Source organism: Rhodofomes roseus (assembly GCF_022264815.1).
Source record: "Rhodofomes roseus strain CIRM-BRFM 1785 chromosome Unknown C8Q71scaffold_20, whole genome shotgun sequence".
NCBI classification, from domain to species: domain Eukaryota; kingdom Fungi; phylum Basidiomycota; class Agaricomycetes; order Polyporales; family Fomitopsidaceae; genus Rhodofomes; species Rhodofomes roseus.
Window position 1 is genome coordinate 494,946 of NW_025952976.1, and position 22,281 is coordinate 517,226.

Genomic DNA, 22,281 nt, shown 5'->3' on the forward strand with positions numbered 1-22,281 from the left:
TTCCATGCAGTGATGAGTCGATCCCAGTACGTGACAAATTCATCCATCTTCTGTTTCTCGTCATTGGGAATGACTTTGTCCGCATCCTTGAGCAGGTCCCAATCGATGTCGTCTGGTTGCGGTGCATCCTTGAGCCAGAAGAAGCCGTGTACATGCCCACTACCGCGTTCCTGCCATTCATATCGGTACCAAAAATGTTCGACACCAAGTAGAGGCCCAAGAACATGCTTCAAGAAGAGTTGGACACGATGGTCTAGGTATTGTGCAGCCAGGTGAGGATTGTTGTTCAATGCTTGTCGCCGCTGACGCCGTTCCGAGTTGAGGTCGCCTTGCTCGACAGGCACTTCTTGAGGCATGTGATCATGGAGATCGGGCCATTGTAGGTCGGCGGCACTGAGCGTGAAGAAGACGTGCGGTGAGCCCTTGACTCTGATCATGTCAATGAGCTCTGATCGTCTTGCCAGCCAGTAGGCCCGAGTCCCGCGTAGATGTGCACCGTAACGTATCATGCGGTTGGCCAGAACTTGATCGCCTTCCTGAAGCATCGCACGGATCTCTTCGGCTGTGAGACCAGCAGCGTCATGTTGCTGTCGGACAAAGACACGGGCTTGGGTATGTGCACGATGCCGTTGGAGAGTGTTGAATGCAAACCATGGGAACCGGCGATGACGCGCAAAGCGGGAATCATGAAAGCGGAGCAGGTGAGCAAAATACTCTCCCAACTCAATCTTTCGCAGACGGGGCTGGTGGTAATCACCAGACCCGTCAGGAAAGAGTGTTGGGAAAGCCTTCACAATGTACCCTGGTGTTCGCTCATTGATAGGATTTTGTTCGAGACGCGGTGCGCTCAGCTACCCCGCCATAGGTAAGTCCAATGATAATCAACATAACAGTGACATTTACTCACAATGATATGATTTTGCTCATACCGTGATGCTGGTCGGCCAGCGAGTGCGTGGTTCACTTGCTGCCGCACTTCTTCCACCTCAGTGTTCCCATTCTGTCCCAAATTCAACACTCCACCGAAGACTTGCTCATTATCGTTATCCTCGACACGTGCCTGCGGGTCTTGAGCAGCTTGAGCAGGACCGGGAGCCTCAGCAGCCTGAAGATCATCCGAGACGGTAGCTCCACCATCTTGACGCCCGGCTCGACAAGTTGGAATTCGATGAGCAACAGAACCGTTGTGAGGCAACTGGGAAAGTGCGTCTTCATCTATTTGCAAATCGGCGTAGTTCGGGTCATGTGCAATTTTGTATAACAGGGCTTCACGGACTTTGTCCCTCCGCACAACAAAATCAACATGACGGGACATGTCAACGCTGTCACGACGAATGACAACAGTGTCGGTGTGTTCGGGTAGTCTGGGTAGGTGGGAAGCAACCGTTGAGATGTCTTGAGGTAGGTTGACGATATGCTCCTTGTAACACAGTTGTCGGCCCCGGGTATAGCGCACTTGCATCATGGGAAGAACCCGCGAGATGAGCATCTCCTCCATGTCTGTGAGGTACTTGAGGCATGCGGGCCGTTCCAGCGATGGGCTGACATTATTTGCGGGGGCAAACTTCTTGACAGGTTCGGCACGATCGCGGTGGCAGCGTGAGCATACGCCGTCTTTTAACTTCATGTCAAAGCCTTGCTCGTGACAAACAACACACGTCTCAAGAGACAGCTCCGAAAGCTTCGTGTAAAATTTTGTTAGAAGTTCGGCTTCTTGCGCGGGCAGTGCATTCTCCTCCGGTACGTCAATATCCATGAAGTCGCTATCATCACCGAAGAACTGAGCATATTCATCTGGTTCGACCACGTCCACTCCATCTGCGGCAGCGAGGCGATCATCAATGGGGTCGATATCGTCGTCGTTGAGAGCCTGTGCAGGCTGATTCGCGAGTCGGTGAGCATCGTATCGAGTGCGCCGCCGTTGACGACAATTTCTGCAGGTTGCCAGCATTACACCATCGTCACCGAGGCAGTCTTGAACGCGAACTGCCGAACGGCAGCTCGTACACCACTTCAAGCCTGAGAAAGTGCAGTTAATCCCGAGATGCTTCAAGTGAAGTTCACGGCTATCCATACCTGCAGCTTCAGCACTCTGCCGTCCTCTCACTGCGGCAGCAGTGGACCTCTTTCTGCAACTATTGCATGTGAGCAGAAGAGCTCGGCCGTCAGCATCAGCGTTGGGATTGCGAGAAGGTCGTTCGAATTGGCGGCGGCGCTTGATCTTGCGACACTTGGTACATTTCTCTCGCTTTCTGCATCGCGGGCAGCGCGTAGGATGGCGCTCGTCAGGGCCGTGTTGGAACGCCGTGACTGGGAACATCTCCGCACACAGGGTGCATCGTTGACAGGCGGGAAGTCGGATGGTGAGTGGGTGTCTTTGCGTGCAACGGACGCACATTCGCCTCTCATGGTTCCACTGGGACTCAGTAGATGGAACGTCTTGCTTGCAGCGCGTACATCGACGATCCGAACGGTTTCCGAGGCGGTGTGTGCTGAGGACGGGAGGCATTGGATGTTGAAGGAGAGGGTGAGTGGACAGTCCGATTGAAGCAGTGATTCAACAAACACGGTGAACAAAGGTCACTTAGGCCACATGTCATTGGGCCACACATCACGGCCACGACACATTGTCTGGGCTAACTACGGGAGGCAACGCGACGCGAGGGTGGCCACACCGGCGCTCGGGCGCTTAGGTTCGACTTCGCGCGTCCTGGCACTGTTGAGGGTCAGCGTCCACGCACATCAACGAGTACATTCACTAGAGTGCACTATCATGTAGAAGAGCCCGAGCCGCGATTTATGATGATTTTTACGAAGATATATGTGCAGTTCTGAACACAATGTATCGTGTTTCTTGACATCGCGGGCGGAAATAATCTGCGAATCGACAATTTGTACTTGTTTGTCCGCTGGCTGCACCCCCTAGCTGATGTATGCTCGCTTCGCTCGCAACAAAAAGGAATGGGTCGCGCACGGCCTGCCATGGGAAACTCTACGTGCAGTTTTGTCGGTGCCGCATTTGCGCGAGTTTAAACTCAGAGATCTGTATCTCTGCCCTGTCTTGCAGCCGGGGGAGGAGCTCAACTTCGAGTCGTTGGCCCCGCTCACGTCGTTCCAATACCGGTTACGCCTTGCATCAGAACCGCTTGCTTCCTCCTCCGAGACGGCTGCTCTGCAGGCTGTCCTAGGCAAACTCTGCGAGACGCTCGAGACGCTTGATCTCGTCAGTGAGCGCGCCCCGCTAGCCGATCTGTCTCAACTTCGTTGGCCTCGTCTGCGCAAGTTGGTCTATTGCGGAGTACCATGGAGTACGTTGTCCGCGCCGTGGATCTCATTCCATCATGGCATGGTCAATTTGCGGTCGCTCTCCCTCAAACTCGATTTGACGCCAGGAGGTATCCCCCAGATGCTGTGGCCTGCCGACTATGCGGGTCCATTCCCGTGGCCGATGCTCGAACATCTGCTCGTGTCCTTCCCTGACCCTCGCGACAAGGTCTACGATCACCTCCCGTCGTCGCTGTGTGCGCTGTCCTTGCGTTGCTATCCACATCTTCACGTCCAGCGACGGCCCTCTGCTTATGGTGCCAATCCCGCGGACAGTTACCCCGACCACCCTGCCCTCTCCAGTTCAGCTTCGATTCTCTCGATCTTGCGTCGATGCAACATGCTGGATCTTACCCAATTCGAGATTGAATACCGTGCTGATGGTGAAGAAGATGCCCTCTTGCGACAGATTGCGGTGATGTTCCCGCATCTGAAGTCGCTGAAACTTCATCGCTATCGGTCTGCGCAAGAAAGACAGGGAAATATAGATGTATCTGTGGTAAGCTGTCGTTGTTGCGTCACGGTCTGTCATACTTAATCATCTGTTTTGTCCAGGACCACATCGCCGAGATGCTTGCCCCTCTTACTCAACTCTATCGTCTGAAGATATATCTAGAATTTGCAGGGACACCAAGGCTCCAAACTAGTATGATGTGGCGCCAGATGACAGAGGTCTGGACATATAATGAACGCGCCGTCTGTGCATTTAGGGGCACTGTACGTGCCGCCGTTGGAGTTCTAGCGCGGGTCCTCAGTTCGTCCTTACGTGAGGCTGTTATGTATAGTGTTTCGAAGGATGGTCCTTATTGGCATGTGTATGACATTACGGAAGGTTGTCCTTACGAACGGCAGGACGGGTAGACTCACGAGAATCTTGTATGTGTACTTGTATGTGGACTCTTTGCGTATTTTCTCCATTTTACAACAGTATGAACCAAGCACGCAATGATATCGATGAGAAGACAGTATATCAGCTCAGGCTGTTCTCAATGTACACTGCTGTACAGTCGTGACGCGTCGCACGAGTGGCCGGGATTGTCCGGCTCAGCCACACCGCCGAATCAACACAATTGGTGGCCGCATTTGGATGTGGCCGTATGTGGCCACGACTACGATGCCCGTCGCCATGCTGAAGTTTTCTCGTGCCCCCTGCGGACGCTCTGGTCGACTCGCCTGGTCAGGTTTCCGCAAAAAAGATCGTCTCTTACGCCCTTCACGCCGTCGATAACAGTCAGCAAGCTGTGGCCACTCGTCTTCTGTATTGTGGCCCGCAAGAACATCCGTGACCGACGCGTCCGCTCACGGTGTCCAGACATTGCTGGATGCAAGCGGGTGTTGCGATGAGCATCCGATCTATACAAGCTAAAAATACGTGAAAATACACCACGGATGGTCGAAGATGCGACGACGACTTCCTGGCGGCTATGGCGACCAGTACTTCGTGACCAGTGAGTGCCCACATCCGTACTAAAAGGTTTACGATTACAGCTTGTGCACGATAGACGTACTGCATCCTTTACAGGTGTTCCTTCGGGCCCCACTGACCGTTCGTCGTCCACTTTTGCCGCGATTGCCGCCTCGAACCTGGCGTCTCCTCGAATTCTCCTCCTCCTCGTCAAATGGCGGTCGCGATACTCGGGCATCTATCCAGAAATCGAGCCCTCACTCGCCGGACTGGTCGAAGACGGTTGGCTCGAGCGCTTGCACGCGCTCGCCATAGCCTCTTCGACGAGTACCTCCCAGTTGATACCCACCAAGGCCCGATCCGTTGCATAGCGCAGGAAGCCTTCGTCCGGACACGCCTCGCTCTGACGACGCACAACAGACGGGTAGCTGAGCAAACATCCAGTACCGGTATCATAACACACACACCTTGACGAGCTCATGCGCGGCGTCGTACCTCGTCCCCAGGAGCCTGAGCAGCCTGCAGTCAGAGGCTGATAGGGCACCCTATATCTCGGTTGGTAAGTGGTCATGCATGTCACAATACAAAGACTGACGATCTGACTTGCTCTCGCGGATCCCACAGGGGCAAGCGTGCCTAGACCTCTGCCATCCGATGTACCGGTACAGAAGTCCACACCGTCTCCCCGACGAGGTATACGGGTCGGGATAAAGCCATTGCAGGCCTGCGCCGCAGTGGCCACACCCCAGGTAAGCACGAATCAAGTAACGAACGGCCCTAGTTCGCTTACCAGTTGACTTTCGTTGGTCGTCATTTGGTTCGTGTTTGTAGCTGGGTTCCTACGTCGCGAATTGTCACCTCGATCAGCGGACTTCGCGCTCGTGCCAGACGACCTACCTCGTCTCTACTTTGCCTTTCTGCAATGGCTGGTTCTGAGAGTTCGGCTCGCATTCAACATCATCATCGTGACTTCCTACATCAGGCTTTGAGCCTTGCGTCGGGACATCCGCATTGCCATGCACCGTCGTGTACGAGCTCATCACACATGAGCGATCGCGTCCCTCGGTTAGTCGGGTAATGAAGCACTCACACCGAGTCTGCAGTGTTGCATCTTGCTAATTTGTCTTCTTTAGGTCTGTTTACGCGAGAATAATGCTCCGTGGAGGGCGCGTGCGCTGGCGATGAGGGCAAGACGGTCGGAAGACAAGTGAACGGACAGGCGCTCTCTTTGTTCGATTGAGCGCCTAAGCGTTTGTGGCCTGCGGAATGGCGGCGCGTGCACTCGGACCTCTTAGCGCCGGACGCAAAGCGGGACGCACGTCCGGCTGGCTTGCGGGGTCGTGCGTGCAATGCAAAGGGAATGCGAGGATAGTGAAACTCGATGCGAGGGAGTAATCTTCGTCCCTGGGCTACCGGGCAAAGGGCGAGGCAGCCACAGCACCTCCGTTCGATCCAAGAATGCTCTGTGGCGAGCCCGCTCACTCGTGCGGAGGCATAGCTTCGAGACGAGCACATCGTAGACGGACACCAAAAATTCGGACTATGCTGCTAATACATCTGGAAGCATACGGCTTGTATTTTCCCCGCCTAACTGTGGCCACCGATGTTTCCTCTGGTCCTCCTGCGCTTATACAAGCCCCACCGTCGGCCACCTCCTCCCCCCCCTCAACGCGACGTCCAAGCGATTCAAACAACTTCACGGCCAGTAGTTCGTCCCGATCCTTGCCCCGCGGTGTGGTCTCATTCGACGGACCGCTGACCATGGCATTGTCAGTGCTGCTGTCGCTAACGTGAGTCGTTATGCGTACCTCAGTCGACTCTCGTGGTTCTCCAAGCCCATCGGGGCAGTGGCGTCGACGTCTCGAGCGGCTCCCAAACGTCTGGAGGGCTCTGAATCGCGTTTGAAGACGCGGTGCTCTCCACCACGTTGAAAGCTGCCTCTGCCAGCAAGTCTGCAAGGGCCAGTCTATCAAATTGGCAGTGAACACATTCCTCGCCGTCTTTATGGTAGTAACAGCCCTTGTCCTTCGTCATGATTGATGACAACTCTCAAGATCGCTAGTACTCACTTTCATTGAAGGCTGATGCCCCAGGCTCGACGAGCTCACCGACGACACCGTCGCCTGCGTCGACAACGCAGGTGGCCACGTTGTGTACTCTATACCGTCCTCCTACGATCGAGGTGAGCATACACCATTCAGCGGTTTCTGATTGCCTTCTCACCTGATGGCCTTTACTCTCTGCTGTGTGTTGTTGTACGTTCACTAGATGAACCTCGCCTTTGTGCAGCTCCCAGTTATTATCAAAGATGGCTGCAAAGCGCTCCCGCCTCTCTCTCTCGGGCGTCGGTGCGATAATCGGCTTCGGAGGTCTTTGAGGTGGCATCGCTACCTTGCCGTACTTGAGTACCGTTGCGTACTGAAGAGGCCGTCACAATTCAACAATCCCATCTGCGTGTAAGTCAAACAATGAGAGGCTCACGCTCGGTTTGCACGCTTGCATCGTGCTAATTGACGTGATTTAGGTCTCTGAACTGGTGGCTGGTGGCTTGTCAAAGGGCGCGGACGGGCGATAAGAGCAAGGATGTTGGAAGACGAGCGCATGGACGAGCGCCCTCTTCGTTAAACCGGCGCCTAGGCGACTGTGGCTTGTAGCGGGACGCCGGCATACCCCGCCCTCGGACCCTTTAACTTAGTGCTGGACGCAAGTCGCGCTGGTCTGCGGATCGCATCACGAGAAGGGAGCGCGAGGAGGAGATACTATCAAAAAATCACTGACGCGGGCTTGGTCACTGAGCTACGGGACGGACCGCGAAGACAAAGCAGGAATCACGGATATCCTGTCCAAGACGAATGAGCCGCCCTCGTCGCCTCGCTGGGAACGCATATAGTTCTCAAGCAGACGCGGCGTGAAGGAGCAAAAAGATGATTTCCGACGTTGTCTACGATTACATTGCAAGACTGCTTGCTCTCGTTCCCCGTGCATCTACCATCCTCCATCTTCGACAAGCGCCATGTGCGGCGAGCCGCCTTCCTCCTGTCCACCTAAGGTGCCCCGACGATCCGACTTGCGTACGACATAAGAGTACCGTTGCGAGAAACCCTCCGATCTCCCACCGGAATACTGGGTGCTGTCAGCACGTCTGCTCTGACCGTAACATGCCGCGACATACCTCAATCCACCCTCGTCTCCACCCAGGTCCACTTCGGGAGTGGGGTCGACGTCGCAACGGGCTCCCAACTGTCCAATGGACTCGACAGGGTAGCTGACGATGCCGGACTATCCGTGTCTGTCGACGGGCCCTGTTCAGGCAAGCCCGCGGTCACCACAACTAGCGGCGGCCTCGCATATCCAGCGGTGGTGATCGGCATGATTATCGACCGCGCATCCAGATTACCGTGCTCTTGGATTGGCGACTGTGGTGGTCTCTTAGAATCAACCCGGACGTAATGGTCGAAGATACGCACCAACATTGAAGACTGATAGGCTACGCCAATCGGAAGTCCCGACAACACAGGCGGCCACGACGTATACTCTATGTCGGAGTCAAACGGAAGGACGTTATGCTCTTGGTTCAGTGGCTGCGGTGGTCTCTTAGGATCGACTTGGACGTAACGGTCGAAGATACGCACCAACATCGAGGCCTGACAGGCTGTGTCGAGTGGAAGCCCCGACGACATAGTGGCCTGTGCCGACAACACAGGTGGCCACGTCGTATACTGTATGTCAGACTCCTATCCAGATCAAGGTAAGCATGCACTGTTCAGCTGATCTTGAACGTTTTCTCACCTGACGACGCTCAATCTCTGCTGACTTTTGCTTGGTTACAAGGCGAACCTCCCCCTCATACAACTCCCAATCTTGTCCCAGGATCGCGGCGAAATCCGTGTCTGCCTCTCTCTCAGGCGTCGGCGCAACTATTGGGATTGCAACCCTTCGACGTCGGATGACAGGCTTGCGGTACTTCACGACCGTCGCGTACTAGGTACGTCGTCGCGATTCAACAATCGCCTCTCCCGGAAGTCAAAGGGTCACTCACGCTTGGTTTGCTTACTTGTGCTTGCATAATGTTGATAAGTGGATTGCAGATCTTTGGATGCGTCCTGATGCCCTACGAGCAGTGTGCAGAGGGGATGAGTGTAGTCGGGGGCAAAGTGCAACACGAGCGCTTTCTCCCCTCAAATAGCGCCCGTGCGTCTGTGGCTGTATAGCTGCTGTATATCTCGCGAAGCGCGATCCCGGCACGCTCCGAACCTTACAATGCAAGCACGGATGGTCTGCGAGTGGGAGACTGGGAGAAAGCTGTGAACACAGGATAATAAATGGCATTACGCACGCGCGTTGCACCTACGAAATACCGGACGGGCGCAGAGACAGCGATAACCTGCCCTGCATATACGCGAGCAGTGAAATATCTCTCAAGTGTGCGGGCATCCTGCGATGGAAACGCACTCGTTGGCAGTGATAATCAGGAGGTTTTGACTGAGTAAGCTGTTCTTCATTATGCACATGGATCGTCGCGAGTATAAACTTCATGGTACGTAACGACCGCGGTCTGTGGACAAGACTGAACAATGGCTGACTTCGATACACAGACCAATGGCTATCGACTTGCATTTTGTACGATCGTTTGGGACCACGTATACCAGACGGCTTGATCGCCCCAGCCAGGCAATGCAGTCGCAGTGGCTGCCCGATCCTCCGTGAATACCGCAATTCCGGAAGAATCGCCCCGTTCGTTCTTTTGCAATGTCCTGGCGCGAGGGACTTCACTGGTCTGAAGCGCATGGTGGCAGCAGGCTACGCCATGTGTGCTGCCCCTTCGTGCCATGCAATGGACCGTCGACGTCGCTAGTGCACCCCAAGCTACAGGACTGAGCAGCGAGGTCGAAGACGTAGGGCCCGGGTGTGGCGTTGAGGTTGCCTGCGGCGTCCATTCCTCCCACGGTGTTATGGTTCGCTCTAGCTCCATCCTCTGCGAAGACGCCGCGACGGGTCCCCTCTCCTTCTGACCGGCAGTCGATGTTGCAGACCTCTCGAAGTCGGCATCCTTGGCATCCTCCGCCGCAGCACGAAGCGTCAGATCCATGGCCTCGTGGAGGAGCAGGTCCTCCTCTCCTTCTTCTTGCGCAAGCATATGCGCCGTCACAAGTCTTTCGAACGCGCGGAAAACGTACTTCCGATACTCAAACCGCATCCGCCGAGCAACCTCGCGCTCATGTCCGATGGGTCGCGGAGTAGTTGCCCGTCCTGTCATACATGCAGGGCCCGAATGATTGTTCACCTTGGCAGGCATTCGGTCACCAACACGGCGTGATCGACAACAGCTTTGGAGTACTCACTTGGTCCCTGAGCAAGTCTTGTGACTGCAGCATATTTGTCGGTTGTTTGGTTTGTGACGACAGTACAGGTGGCCATGTATAGACCAAGTCCTTGAGACACGGGCTCCAGGTGAGTACAAATCATATAGCAGTTTGTCAATGTCTTCTTACATGATGGCCTTCATCGACCGCTATATTGTTTGTATTCTCAGCACGAGCCTCTGCGCCACACACTCCCCATTCCCCGCCGAGGATTGCAGCGAACTTTACCCTCCCATCAAGATGAGGGCGGTAAGGCGTCGGTTGGACGAAGACTGCCGGTTTACATTCCAAGTAGCGGGGATGCGGTTTCCTTGCCAGCTCTCTGACAAGGTCCTCAGCCAGAGTACCGCCAGGATGGTCGGCCTTGAATAGACGCAACGAAAACATCGATGACAGAGGTGTGTGATGACAACGATCCAGATGGTGTTGGTCTTGACACTCGTGGATTTAGTCGATGAGTCGATGACGACCGCCCGATGTTCTGCGACAAGAATTGAGTGGCAGATGAAGGAGCAGTTGACGACGCAAGACTGGGAGAGACAAAGACAAGCATAGGCGCTGCCTCGTGTAGTCGGCGTCTACGCTCGAGTGTGGCTATTCTGGCTTATTTCAGCGGGCCGTGCAGACGGACAAAACCTGACAACGCAAGCAGACTTGGCATATACTCAAAGATAGGTAAGTAGGGAGTTGAGATTCGTCCCACTTCTGCATGAGTGCGGATCGCGAAAGACACCACAGAAAGAGCGCAGAAACTAGGTATAGCTGGTGATTTGGTGCCTAATCTACTTCACCTCACGTTTTCCGTAGGACTCACAAAGGTCTTGTCTGGGTCGCGGTCATCTCGGCACATTTCCAGCCCATTTCATCCCTCCAGTGGCCAGGATGAGCGCACTCGCATCAACGTTGCCGTCACGAACGCGCTATGCGAGCTTGAGCTGGACAAACGCGAAATCTCGAGAATACCCGGGTTTGTGTGGCCTTTACGACGCGATCGGCTTCACTTGCCCACTGTCACCTCGTGGGAGCAGGTTAGCGAGAGTTATAACGCAGAAATATGCATTAAACGGCCACGACGGTCGGCTCACTCGCGTACATCGGGAACGCAGCGGTGTTCGATCTAGGGAAGATGAACTGCATGGGCGGCCTCGTCGCGATGTATGCGTGGCGGAGCATGTATTGGAGCGAGCAGGTGAGCTCGTGGACGAGGGCACCGTTGATGATTGTCTGGATTATGCGGTGAGTGTTCTGCATTGCTGTTGGTGTGTGTGTGAGCGCGGTGCTGATGCGTGGTTGTAGTGGTGTGTGGGGAAGGAATTTGTCTAAGCTGTGAGACGCTGGGTCCAGGGATCGAAGTGCCAAAATCTGCTCTAATACGCCTTCTCATCGCCAATTGACAGTTGACATTCAGATGGAGTGCGCTAGATGTAAGTACGATGCATCTTGCTTACATGACGGCAATGATTTGTAATGCGACGATTCCATGACCGTGTTTGCGTGGCCTGGACTTTGCTGGAGGCGGAAGCTTAAGAGCCTCCGACGCTAGGCATGAATCTGTCGTAGGGCCCGTTCCCTGGTATGGCATGGGTCGCTACAACGCAAAGGCACCAGGTCTGATTTGTATGCATCATGTTGAAGCCATGACACGATAGCAACGAACCATGTCTTCCAAGTACTTAGTATTATCCCATTGTTCCGCCGGAATGATCGCTCGACCTTGTATCGTTCGAAGAGCCAGTCTTGAGCTTGAGCTTTATACGAAAGCTGCTGTACTACTACATGCCTCTGACAACGGTGTTACGGTGAGAAATGCGGGTTTGACCATTCGAATGCGGAGGTTTCCGAATTCCGGGCGCCTCGTGTGTGCGCCGTACTGTGACTCAGCTTGCTGCAGCGCTGTTGAACTCAAGTTGAACTCGACTGTCACTGCTCGTGCCGTACGCTCGCTAGAAGACAACCCTCGACACAATACTCATTCGAAGCACTGACAACATGTAAGCTACTACGATGTCACGATCTAGCATGTCTAATCGATTGCAGGTCGCTAGGAGGACTCGATGCGGATGTTTGCCACCACATCCTGCGTGAGCTCTCTGAGAAAGACTTGTGGTCGATTCTACATACCTGCCGATGGCTCCGAGAGGCATGCATGCCCCTTCTCTTCCGGACCGTCTCACACACAATCCACGGCACTTGGGCCTTTACAATGCACGAGAGGTTCTTGCTTACATCGTGCAAACCTTACGTCCAGTATGTGGTCGACCTAAACACAACTACCCTCTGTACTCATCAGACTCCATAGAACGCTGATCCTCCATGACAACTGTCCGGATCAGCGCACGGAAGAGGAGATGGCGCGCCCTTATAGCAGGCCGCTCTACTACACCAAGGACCGTACGGTCTGTGGCGCTTGGCCAGGTGGTCCCGTCGCGGAGCGGCTACGAGAGCTCCCTGCTCTACGATCGCTCACGATATACAAGAAGGATTGGGTCGCACACGGCCTGCCATGGGATACTCTACGTGCAGTCTTATCGGTGCCGCATCTGCGCGAGTTCAAACTGAGAGATCTATATCTCTGCCCTGTCTTGCAGCCGGGAGATGAGCTCAACTTCGAGGCGTTGGCCCCGCTCACGTCGTTCCAATATCGGTTACGCCGTGCATTAGAACCGCTTGCCTCCTCCTCCTCCGAGATGGCTGCTCTGTATGCTGTCCTAGGCAAGCTATGCGAGACGCTGGAGACGCTTGATCTCGTCAGTGAGCGCGCCCCGCTAGCCGATCTGTCTCAACTTCGTTGGCCTCGTCTGCGCAAGTTGGTCTATTGCGGAGTACCATGGAGTACGTTGTCCGCGCCGTGGATCTCACTCCATCCTGGCATGGATCATCTGCGGTCGCTCTCCTTGAAACTCGACTTGACGCCAGGAGGTATCTCCCAGATGCTGTGGCCTGCCGACTATGCGGGTCCATTCCCGTGGCCGATGCTCGAACATCTGCTCGTGTCCTTCCCTGACCCTCGCGATGAGGTCTACGATCATCTGCCGTCGTCGCTGCGCGCGTTGTCCTTGCGTTGTTATCCACATCTTCACGTCCAGCGACGGCCCTCTGCTTATGGCGCCAATCCCGCGGATGATTATCCCGACCACCCTGCCCTCTCGAGTGCAGCTTCAATTCTCTCAATCTTGCGTCGATGCAACATGCTGGATCTTGACCATCTCGAGATTGAATATCGCGCTGATGGCGAAGAAGATGCCCTTTTGCGACGGATTGCGGCGATGTTCCCGCGTCTGACGTCGCTGAAGTTCCACCGCTACCGGTCTGCACAAGAAAGACAAGGGAAGGTAGATGTGTCTGTGGTAAGCTGTCGTTGTTGCGTCACAATCTGTCATACTCAATCATCTGTTTGTTCCAGGAACACATCGCCGAGATGCTTGCCCCTCTTAGTCACCTCTATCGTCTGAAGATATATCTGGAATTTGCCGGGACACCAAGGCTCCAAACTAGTATGATGGGGCGCCAGATGTCAGAGGTCTGGACATATGATGAAGGTGCCATCTGTGCTTTCGAGGGCACTGTACGTGCCGCCGTTGGGGTTCTGGCGCGAGTTCTCAGCTCGTCCTTACGTGAGGCTGTTATGTACAGTGTTTCGGAGGATGGCCCCTATTGGCGTGTGTATGACATTGCGGCCGGTTGTCCTTACGAACGGCGGGACCGGTATACTAGGTAGAGTCGGTGGCTGATGATGTTGATGATGATGAACTCTTGATTGTATAGTCCGCAACAAGAAAACAATAATGGTGCTAAGATGCGGCGGGCTCGGTCGACTCTAGGTACGAGGTAGTGTAGTATGTGTATCCCTTGCTCGGAGAGCAAGGCTCTCGCAGTCCGAAATGGACGCTAACCCTTTCGACCGTTGTCGATTGTTGTGTATCTTCCTCGCCATACCAGTCTTAGCGTGCCTTGTGTCGTCATCGTTGTCCAACCTGAAGGCCTGACACCTCACACAACCTGCGTATCCTGCTCGTAAGTAAGTGTGCTCTGACTCGCTTGACTGAATATTTGTGGTCCGCCTCAGCAGTGGAGAGTCAGTTACAAGTGAACGTATATTCCGTACGTCCGAACCGCGAGAACTGGCGCGCCGCGACCGCCTTCAAGGACGTTGATCTGCCGCAGGGCACTGACAGCTGAGTGTGAACGCGCACGGGCAAGAGTCTCGGCTCCATATGATGCATGGCCAATCTACTTCACACAAGCCTAGTACGCGTGAACTCACTCAACTTGATTACAAAAACCGAAGAACGAAATTGAGACTTTCACGCAAAACATCCGAGCAAGGCTGGCATGCTATCGCTGGCGGCATTTCGACTGTAATAATGGTTGAGTAATGGGGGGAAACAATAAAGCCTGAGAGTCGGCGCCGCTTGGAGAGAGAGAGAGAGAAGTTCTTTGTGTTTGCGCGACAGGCGAACATAGCGCGCCAAAGCACAGTGTAACTATCTACAGTAGGTAAATAGAAGATTTGTGGCGTGTATCGTATTGGAGGTGTCCGTTTCGGTCCGTATCTCTAGGAGACTGTGTGAGTAGAGTATTGTCGCGGTCGTGGGGTGTCGACATCTATGTCTCAGGCTATCGTATTAAGCTTTAAGGCTTACGGCGCCGCTTGGAGTCGGCGGCTGGCCGCCCTGCTACGCCACATCAACATGATATGAGCACGTGATGTCACACGTACTTATGATATGTTGCGCAGTGCGCACAGTGACTAGTGACGACCTGTGGCTGAGCCAGTACTTCCTTGGGCGCCTTGCCACCTCCTCATCGACTTGGTAGACCAAGTTGCAATATCGGCTAGATCGCAGGATTCTTCCTCACTAGTAGTGTAGGACCGTGGCAGGAACAACATGGCTGGAGACCCAGTTGGCTCGTGAGTATGTCATTAGCTATCCATCGACACTATGTCCAACTTGTATGCAGTTTAGGACGGCTCAACGAGGACGTCTGCCACCACATCCTCTCCAAGCTTCCGATGGGAGACTTGATGTCGCTGTCCACTACATGTCGTCCGCTCCGATGGGAATGCATGCCCTTCTTATTCCGCTGTGTCTATATCACTGTCTATGGACCGCGGCAAGTTCAACGATCCGGAGTGTTCTCACCTGCATGGCTCAGGCCCTATGTTCGGTATGCCCGTTGATTAAGGCTAACGTCGGCCATTGCTGTTGCTGACCACTACCAACCGCTGTAGCACCCTCGTCATACACGACAAATGCCTGGATCAAGGAGGCAGAACGGACAACTACATGCGATGTGGTGCTTTCCCCGGTTCTGCACTGGCTGAACGTCTGCGAGAGTTCCCGCACCTTCGCTCGCTGACAATGCACAAGGATAATAGCTCAACGCACGGCCTCTCATGGGAAACGCTGAGCGCGATCCTGTCTGTCCCCCATCTGCGCGAGTTCACGCTCAGGTGGCTCTATTTCTGCCCTGATTTGCGCCCCGCCGAAGAGTTGAACCTCGGATCTCCGGCTCCGATCACGTCGTTCAACTACCGGATGTATCACCCACGAGAACCGTTCAATTTTCCGACAGAAACAGCTGCACTAGCTGCCGCATTGAGCAAACTCTGCGGGACGCTCGAGGTACTGATCCTCAGTAGTGAGCCCGCTCCGCTGCCTACCTTTCCCCAACTACACTGGCCTCGTCTGCGCACTCTCGCGTTCTACGGAATGCCATGGACGACCCTTCCCGGCCCTTTCGTATCCCTATTTCCTCGAATGCAGGCCCTGCGATCTCTCTCCCTGAAACTCTACGCGACGTCAGACGTAGCACCTCAGGCACTCTGGCCTTCTGGCCACTCCTATTCGTTCCCATGGCCAGACCTTGAACGTCTTGTCATTACATTTCCCGACCCTCAGGACGAGATATACGACCATCTTCCATCTACACTTCACGCACTGTCGCTGCGATCCTGGCCTCATCTTCATGTTCAACGCCGATGGCAGGGGTTCTGGTATCCATGGCGTCAACGAGAGAATGCTACGCTAGATTCTTCTGCGATGCTCTCGATCTTGCATCGGTGCAGAACGCTGGATCTTGTCCACCTCGAAGTCGAGTACCATACTGGCAAGGAGGACGACACGCTCCTCCGCTATGTGGCGACAACGTTCCCGGGTCTTACATCTTTGAAAATTCATCGGTATCAGTCAGGCGAAGGGCAACCCTTATCTGCTGTAAACGTCTTTCTGGTTCATTATACCGTCCATCATTCAACTTACCCGCCACCTCTAGGTACACATCGCTCATCTGCTTGCCCCTCTCATCAATCTTTGCCGTCTCAAACTCTACGTGGACGTTGCGGTCATACCACAGCAGATTCCGCATACGAATGTGCTACGGGATGCGGCAACGCGGATTACGCAGATTCTCGGTTCTTTGCGCGAGATTGTGATATGTAGCAGGGACTACCCCTCTTGGCGCACATATCGTGTTTTGGAAGGAGTGATTTATGGGCCATAACAACAGCCCACTTGAAATCGTTCACTTGAAGGAGCATCTGTATCGATTATCGCCTCTGCTACGAGACTGACATTGGGTATGGTCGCTTGCTCACTTGCACATCTGCTTGACGCATAGCGCTCTGCAATTCGCGTCGGACGGTACTTACTGTCTGATTGATGAGTTCAGCGGGTGTGACCTGTGTCTCGAAACGTCTAGGGACTTGTCACTCCCAGGGAGAGTAGCAGCCAGAAGACAAGCAATGAATGAGCAGTTGCAACTGCAGAAGCGGGCACGGACCTCGAGTGAGCGAACGGGCTGCGTTCGACACGGAGGGGAGAGCCACCAGTCAATAGAGCGCCGTCACTGCGGTAACTGGCCACAGTCACAGAATAAGCAGAGACAAGGTGCACTACTGGAACGGACGGAATCGGCGGAGCCCTGAGACCGATGGTTGAAACGGACTCACTAGCAGATAATTTGTTCAGTAGAGACGAGTTCACATTCGTGCTAGTGTCCAACTAGATCTTGGGGAGCGTCTTGACGACTATGAGGCTGTTTCAGACGGTGAACCTGAAGGACTGCGTACCGCGAGATCGACTCACATATACGAACTTCGTCGAGTACTCAGGTACTCAGATAGTCTCGTACCAAGACCCTCAGAGTCCACGGCGTCCAGTCAATGGCACACGCGAGGGGTTTGTTTTGGACCTAAGTACTCACCGTCAACGGCTCAACCCAGTCACAACTGACTCGGAGTCGAGGCCCGGGTACACGGGCACATATTCTCAGCGTACAGAGACAAATTTAATGGGCATCCCGTCCCATTCGCAGTCACCACAAGAGACCGCGTATCGCCGTCAGACTTCAGTACTGACGCGGACCCCGTGACATGAAGTCGCGTGACGTCACGCGTCGGTGTCATTGAACTACTTACGTGCAGGGTCACGGTTACCATTCCATTCTGCCTCCCTTGAGTTGCTTTTCGAAGAGATACCGATGACTGCGGTATGCGTCGAAATGCGGCTCATCGAGGCTTGGCCTGAATCACTGCGAGGCCGGCACACTAGTAGTAGGCTCGCACCGGCGGGCTGCACTTCTGACCCAGTAGCTACGCAGGCCGTTCGTGCGTCCGCGGCCAAATACTTGCACTCCTTGGTTACCGCCCTATGTTTGTATGATAACTGTCGAAACACCGACGATACAGAAGAAAAGGAGCTTCGAATCGCCGTACTGTACTACTAGGCGCGATCACTCTCAGGCTCGCCTTCAAGTCCAAGTTCTTCAAGTCTTCATCGTCATTACCGCCAGCACGACGGCCAGCGTTGAGGCGAATCAGCTGAACCGCGACCAGAATTCGGTGTAGGAAATGACAGTATGCGCATCTCCAGTGAGTGCTTCGTGCGTCACCCTAATTCTACTGACTTGAATGTGATTCTAGTTGACGCTAATTAAAGTGGCTTAGCAGGGCTATGTATCCCTTGACCGTTCATTGAGATGTTCTCTGCAAAGAGCGTAATTCTTTCTCGGGGTCACTTGTTCACAAGCGATCCTCGGAGTTCATGCCAGTCATCGCCGTAAATTCCGAAACTTTGATTCAGGGTGAATGGTCTCGGTCTCACAAGTCTCGATGAGTCGCTGAACTTTGCATATCTCAAAACTTGAACTAACACCTGTCTCTCCCAGGCCCATCACGAGCGCCTCGAACCTCGGTCCCCTCAGATTTCGTTGTATATAAGGCGAGATAGGTGATAGCAGCAGACCAACCTTGGCTGGTCCGAGCATCCTCCTTCACTCCGAGCAACCCCCTTCATTCACGACACCAAATGATCCCTCACGTTCAATTCTTCCTTTCCCTCTCTTATTCTGACTTCATTACGATCCATTGACGAAATCATTACTACGCGATGCGCTCTATATACCTTGCCCCACTCGCGATTGGCTTTCTGACCTCCCTCGCAATTGCCGCCCCCGTCTTGTTGTATACCGGCAGTCCCTACGCAGTAAGCCTCGGCGACAGCAATTCTCATTATCAACTGACTCATTCTCGTCACAGCGTGACGCACTCGACTCGCCAGAGAGCACCGCGACGCTGTCTGCCCCCGCCCTTTGTAAGTCCGTAGATTCCATGTACTACCTGCATGCTGATTCGCGACTCTACTAGCGCGACGTACGGGGGCCCACCTGTCACCAGCGATATTGAAGATGGAACGGGCGACGGACGTGCATGGACGCTCATCAAATGTTTTGCTGTCGCTGTACCCGGCCATTGGGCCGGAAAAAGGCAGCAAGGTTTGGTACGTTGGAGGCGCATCCATTGCCGGTAGCAATCAGGCTGTACCAGAACTTGTTGGAAAATACGCCCGAGGCGGCGTGACACCTGTGGACGTGGAGGCGAGCAAGTCGGTACGTCCGTTCGTCCTGGCCGCAGCAGGGCCCGCATGTACGGTTCACTTCAGCTGATATCCACTATAGCTCGGGCTTTTCAAGCTGGCGGGCACCGGTCAGCCCATGATAGGCAGCGAGAGCGAGTGGTTGGTCGAGCAGCCGTCCGGACTTGTCTTCACCAAGGTGCCTTTGGTCTTGGTCGCGATCCATGAGGGGCTAGATGTCAGGCGAAGGGGCGAGGTTAACGTCGCTGCAGACTTGGTAAGATCCAAAGTCTTGTCTACGTGCGAGAAGCTCGGATACGTACCCGGCAAGAAAATCCGCCCGGAGACCCTGTTCTTCCCGGAGAACTTCTCCTCAGTCATCATGCTACCAATGGGCTGGGTAAAGGTCACAGGGGAAGACCAGAAAACTCAGGGATGCGTGAGTAGTACATATGCAGGTCCGAGTCGAGATCACATTTGACTGAATCACTCACCATGCATGCAGATCGCCGCCGCAACGCGGAGCTACAACGAGGTGTCCGTTTCTCTTTGTAAATTGATAGGCTGTAAGATTTCGAAGTAGGAAATGAACATGGTTCATATGTATGCAATGCTATGTCACCCACGATCTGCACCTGGGCATTCCGTTGTTACCATCCACTCCGCGCATACTATTAATATGTATGATATCACACATGCGGTTCCATATGCCATGAAGTCTGGTTCCACACGGGATTAGTGCTGACTAGTGACATGCATCTCCAGTGAGCATCTCAGTGCGAGTCGTGCAACGTAGTTCACTACCAAAGTTGAATGTGGTCACTATTCAGATCACTCGAAGCGCGTGAAGACCGCTGTTACGTACTATCATTCATGGGATGCCCATTCACACAAGCCTGTGCCGTTCCGAGACATGTCTCTCACGTCTGCGCGTAGAAGTTGGTGCCGTCACTGTAGTACTCTTAGCACGTGTCGCAGGTATTGCGGGGTACAACGTTCGGCAGGCACTTCACCTTCGGTCCAACATAAGCACGATCACCGGTAGGAGGCTCCTGAGGTTGGCACTGACAATGGGTCCCCATGTCGGAACGAAGCTGGATGTACGAATCACAAGTCGCAACCTCCGCCGGGACTCTGGACACATTGATGAACTGCGGGATCATTGAGCATGCGTAGCCTCCAGCGAGCTTGGAAGTTCAAACATATCAACAGGGAAGGGCCATGTAGACGACTTTGTTCAGTTCTCACCGTGCAACCAATAACCAAGACCTACCCGTCCACCATACGCACACGCTACTTCACATCCTCTCGACGCCAGCTGTGATCATCGTCTCGCGGTTGAACGCGGTTGTATTTTATCCCACTATTACATACAACATTATCGGTCGTCTTCTGTGTACCCAGCGTGTAATGTAAGCAGGAACGCGCCCGACCTGCTCTAGGCCGAACGGTACTAATGAGTCGTCGTGAACGCACTCGGCGTCATCGTAAGCAGTCTGCAGATGCGGCTTGCGCGGTCTGCACGACCAACGAAGAGTGGGGGCGGGTAGGAAGGAGCACAGGGGGCGGTGTGCGGGGGACGGCGGGTAGGAGGTGCGAATGCGCGGCGGGTCCGGTATCGTCTATGCAACCAATATTGATGATAAATAGGCGGAAGGATGAACTTCCGGTGCGGCGAAGATAGACTTCAGATGCAGATTGCGCTGAATAGCGCGGAGACAGAGACAGACGTTGTCGGCGGGACAACAGCCAGCTCACAGACGGAGCTTCTTCGGCTTCTCCCAAGAGTACTCGTCGTTGCCTGTGACAAGTGTCAGCCTATGGCCCTGGTACGGCTGGATATCTACATACCGAAATGACCGTAAGACGCGGTCTTGCGGTACTGAGGCTTTTGGAGGTTGAGCTCCTGCACAATGACACCGGGCTTGAGGTTGAAGTTGTTGCGAATGACCTCGACGAGCTCCTCGTCCGACTTCTTGCCGGTACCGTAGGTATCGACGAAGACCGACAGCGGCTCCGCAACACCGATAGCGTACGACAGCTGCACGAGCGCACGACGCGCAAGACCACCCGCAACGAGGGACTTGGCTGTAGAACCAACGTAAGTAGTGGAGGATGGTCACTCGGCGAAAGAGCTTACCGATCCAACGCGCGGTGTACGCCGCCGAACGATCGACCTTCGACCAGTCCTTGCCGGAGAAGGCACCTCCACCGTGAGCACCCCAGCCACCGTAGGTGTCGACAATGATCTTCCGACCAGTGAGACCAGCATCACCCTGGGGACCGCCGATGACGAAACGGCCAGAAGGTTGGATCTGTTTACAGTGTCAGGGTTGCATAGACACAAGGAAATAAATAGACTGACGTGGTAGATGGTGCGCTCGTCGAGGAGCTCCTTCGGGATAACCTCCGGGATGATCTTCTCCAGAATAGCCTTACGGAGGTCGGGCGTGGAGATCTCCTCCGCGTGCTGAGTGGAAACGACGATGGTGTCGACACGGAGCGGGATCGTAGCACCACCCTCCTTCTTGTACTCGACCGTGACTTGGGTCTTCGAGTCGGGGCGGAGCCAGGGAAGGACGCCAGCGCGGCGGGCCTTCGACATCGCAGCGTTGAGGCGATGGGCAAGAACGAGCGTGAGGGGCATGTACTCGGGCGTCTCGTCCGTTGCATAGCCGAACATAATACCCTGGTCACCAGCACCGATGTTCTCGAGGGAGCCGTGGTCGAGACCCTGCGCGATATCCGGCGACTGCTGCTCGATCGCAACGAGGATGTTGCAGGTCTTGTAGTCGAAGCCCTTGGACGAGTCGTCGTAGCCGATCTCCTTGATCGTCTCCCGGATGACCTTCTGGTAGTCGATCTGCCCCTTGGTGGTGATTTCACCGAAGACCATGATCATACCGGTCTTGGCCGCGGTCTCGCAAGCGACCTTCGAGAACGGGTCCTGAGCCAAGCAGGCATCGAGCTATACACGACTGTAAGCAGCCATCCTGCGCGCTCAAGTGTGTACAACGTACGATGGCATCCGAGACCTGGTCACAGATCTTGTCTGTTCCCCGCGCTATTAGACTCGATCCCCGCGCGTCATGTATGCGCGTCTACTCACCGGGATGACCCTCGCCGACGGACTCGGAGGTGAAGAGGAAATGGCCTGGGGCAAGAGCCGCGGCGCGCGCTGTACCGTTGGACATGGGTGCGGGAGGAGGAGATAGCGAGGGCGATAGACGAGAGGCAGCGAGCGAGTGCAGCTGGGAGAATTTACACCAGCCTCTATATTTTGGCTGCCAGGGACCCCGTGCACCGCCCAGCACGCCATCTCGCCTGCGGTGTA

General features: G+C 54.6%; 9 protein-coding genes across 9 annotated transcripts; 4 read left to right on the forward strand and 5 right to left on the reverse strand.

Annotated features, from left to right (window-relative positions):
- Positions 1–1,438: 1,438 nt before the first annotated feature.
- On the reverse strand, positions 1,439–1,951 carry C8Q71DRAFT_713391 (uncharacterized protein; the record flags this gene model as incomplete). Its single annotated transcript, XM_047920910.1, has 1 exon — positions 1,439–1,951. A coding segment is annotated over one exon (513 nt), but the record flags the coding sequence as incomplete, so codon positions are not given.
- A 978-nt stretch (positions 1,952–2,929) lies between these two features.
- On the forward strand, positions 2,930–3,862 carry C8Q71DRAFT_713636 (uncharacterized protein; the record flags this gene model as incomplete). Its single annotated transcript, XM_047920927.1, has 1 exon — positions 2,930–3,862. One exon carries the CDS (start codon positions 2,930–2,932, stop codon positions 3,860–3,862), a length of 933 nt encoding a protein of 310 aa, XP_047775791.1.
- A 1,315-nt stretch (positions 3,863–5,177) lies between these two features.
- C8Q71DRAFT_248917 (uncharacterized protein) lies at positions 5,178–6,391 on the reverse strand. Its single transcript, XM_047917292.1, has 5 exons — positions 5,820–6,391; positions 5,627–5,764; positions 5,520–5,568; positions 5,333–5,453; positions 5,178–5,274 (listed from the first exon to the last, which is right to left on the reverse strand). The coding sequence occupies exons 1-5, from the start codon at positions 6,242–6,244 to the stop codon at positions 5,255–5,257; spliced, it is 753 nt and encodes a 250-aa protein (XP_047775792.1). The 5' UTR covers positions 6,245–6,391; the 3' UTR covers positions 5,178–5,254.
- A 1,151-nt stretch (positions 6,392–7,542) lies between these two features.
- On the reverse strand, positions 7,543–9,063 carry C8Q71DRAFT_248973 (uncharacterized protein). The gene is made up of 6 exons (XM_047917294.1): positions 8,769–9,063; positions 8,567–8,710; positions 8,362–8,463; positions 8,197–8,310; positions 7,902–8,145; positions 7,543–7,852 (listed from the first exon to the last, which is right to left on the reverse strand). Exons 1-5 carry the CDS (start codon positions 8,793–8,795, stop codon positions 7,903–7,905), a joined length of 630 nt encoding a protein of 209 aa, XP_047775793.1. The 5' UTR covers positions 8,796–9,063; the 3' UTR covers positions 7,543–7,852; position 7,902.
- C8Q71DRAFT_248972 (uncharacterized protein) lies at positions 9,064–10,255 on the reverse strand. The gene is made up of 2 exons (XM_047917293.1): positions 10,222–10,255; positions 9,064–10,161 (listed from the first exon to the last, which is right to left on the reverse strand). Exon 2 carries the CDS (start codon positions 10,023–10,025, stop codon positions 9,333–9,335), a length of 693 nt encoding a protein of 230 aa, XP_047775794.1. The 5' UTR covers positions 10,026–10,161; positions 10,222–10,255; the 3' UTR covers positions 9,064–9,332.
- Positions 10,256–11,779: 1,524 nt separating this feature from the next.
- C8Q71DRAFT_248908 (uncharacterized protein) lies at positions 11,780–13,860 on the forward strand. The gene is made up of 4 exons (XM_047917291.1): positions 11,780–12,083; positions 12,130–12,339; positions 12,392–13,439; positions 13,496–13,860. Coding segments are annotated over exons 1-4 (1,575 nt in total). The 5' UTR covers positions 11,780–12,081; the 3' UTR covers positions 13,811–13,860.
- A 994-nt stretch (positions 13,861–14,854) lies between these two features.
- Positions 14,855–16,695, forward strand: C8Q71DRAFT_776083 (uncharacterized protein). Its single transcript, XM_047924641.1, has 4 exons — positions 14,855–15,004; positions 15,055–15,261; positions 15,326–16,310; positions 16,369–16,695. The coding sequence occupies exons 1-4, from the start codon at positions 14,982–14,984 to the stop codon at positions 16,594–16,596; spliced, it is 1,443 nt and encodes a 480-aa protein (XP_047775796.1). The 5' UTR covers positions 14,855–14,981; the 3' UTR covers positions 16,597–16,695.
- Positions 16,696–18,305: 1,610 nt separating this feature from the next.
- Positions 18,306–19,678, forward strand: C8Q71DRAFT_249342 (uncharacterized protein). Its single transcript, XM_047917295.1, has 4 exons — positions 18,306–18,578; positions 18,632–18,981; positions 19,051–19,386; positions 19,453–19,678. Exons 2-4 carry the CDS (start codon positions 18,781–18,783, stop codon positions 19,528–19,530), a joined length of 615 nt encoding a protein of 204 aa, XP_047775797.1. The 5' UTR covers positions 18,306–18,578; positions 18,632–18,780; the 3' UTR covers positions 19,531–19,678.
- A 583-nt stretch (positions 19,679–20,261) lies between these two features.
- On the reverse strand, positions 20,262–22,187 carry C8Q71DRAFT_776095 (methionine adenosyltransferase). The gene is made up of 6 exons (XM_047924642.1): positions 22,057–22,187; positions 21,968–21,999; positions 21,313–21,915; positions 21,088–21,262; positions 20,799–21,035; positions 20,262–20,748 (listed from the first exon to the last, which is right to left on the reverse strand). Exons 1-6 carry the CDS (start codon positions 22,139–22,141, stop codon positions 20,702–20,704), a joined length of 1,179 nt encoding a protein of 392 aa, XP_047775798.1. The 5' UTR covers positions 22,142–22,187; the 3' UTR covers positions 20,262–20,701.
- Positions 22,188–22,281: the final 94 nt, after the last annotated feature.

Bases quoted from the DNA above. Each gene is read 5' to 3' on its own strand.
- C8Q71DRAFT_776083 (XM_047924641.1), top strand. From the start codon at position 14,982: ATGGCTGGAGACCCAGTTGGCTC. The intron at 15,005-15,054 runs GTGAGTATGTCA...ACTTGTATGCAG, and splicing joins GCTGGAGACCCAGTTGGCTC to TTTAGGACGGCTCAACGAGG. The intron at 16,311-16,368 runs GTAAACGTCTTT...CGCCACCTCTAG, and splicing joins AAGGGCAACCCTTATCTGCT to GTACACATCGCTCATCTGCT.
- C8Q71DRAFT_776095 (XM_047924642.1), bottom strand. From the start codon at position 22,141: ATGTCCAACGGTACAGCGCGCGCCGCGGCTCTTGCCCCAGGCCATTTC. The intron at 22,000-22,056 runs GTGAGTAGACGC...CGCGGGGAACAG, and splicing joins CGTCGGCGAGGGTCATCCCG to ACAAGATCTGTGACCAGGTC. The intron at 21,036-21,087 runs GTAAGCTCTTTC...TTGGTTCTACAG, and splicing joins GTACACCGCGCGTTGGATCG to CCAAGTCCCTCGTTGCGGGT.
- C8Q71DRAFT_248972 (XM_047917293.1), bottom strand. From the start codon at position 10,025: ATGCCTGCCAAGGTGAACAATCATTCGGGCCCTGCATGTATGACAGGA.
- C8Q71DRAFT_248908 (XM_047917291.1), top strand. The intron at 12,340-12,391 runs GTATGTGGTCGA...CAGACTCCATAG, and splicing joins TCGTGCAAACCTTACGTCCA to AACGCTGATCCTCCATGACA. The intron at 13,440-13,495 runs GTAAGCTGTCGT...TGTTTGTTCCAG, and splicing joins GGAAGGTAGATGTGTCTGTG to GAACACATCGCCGAGATGCT.
- C8Q71DRAFT_248973 (XM_047917294.1), bottom strand. From the start codon at position 8,795: ATGCAAGCACAAGTAAGCAAACCAAGC. The intron at 8,464-8,566 runs GTTCGCCTTGTA...TGATCTGGATAG, and splicing joins GGGAGTTGTATGAGGGGGAG to GAGTCTGACATACAGTATAC. The intron at 8,146-8,196 runs GTGCGTATCTTC...AGACCACCACAG, and splicing joins CCTATCAGTCTTCAATGTTG to TCGCCAATCCAAGAGCACGG.
- C8Q71DRAFT_248917 (XM_047917292.1), bottom strand. From the start codon at position 6,244: ATGTGCTCGTCTCGAAGCTATGCCTCCGCACGAGTGAGCGGGCTCGCC. The intron at 5,765-5,819 runs GTGAGTGCTTCA...ATGTGTGATGAG, and splicing joins TGCAACACTGCAGACTCGGT to CTCGTACACGACGGTGCATG. The intron at 5,275-5,332 runs GTCAGATCGTCA...ACCGAGATATAG, and splicing joins TGTGGGATCCGCGAGAGCAA to GGTGCCCTATCAGCCTCTGA.
- C8Q71DRAFT_249342 (XM_047917295.1), top strand. From the start codon at position 18,781: ATGGAACGGGCGACGGACGTGCATGGACGCTCATCAAATGTTTTGCTG. The intron at 18,982-19,050 runs GTACGTCCGTTC...TATCCACTATAG, and splicing joins ACGTGGAGGCGAGCAAGTCG to CTCGGGCTTTTCAAGCTGGC. The intron at 19,387-19,452 runs GTGAGTAGTACA...CCATGCATGCAG, and splicing joins ACCAGAAAACTCAGGGATGC to ATCGCCGCCGCAACGCGGAG.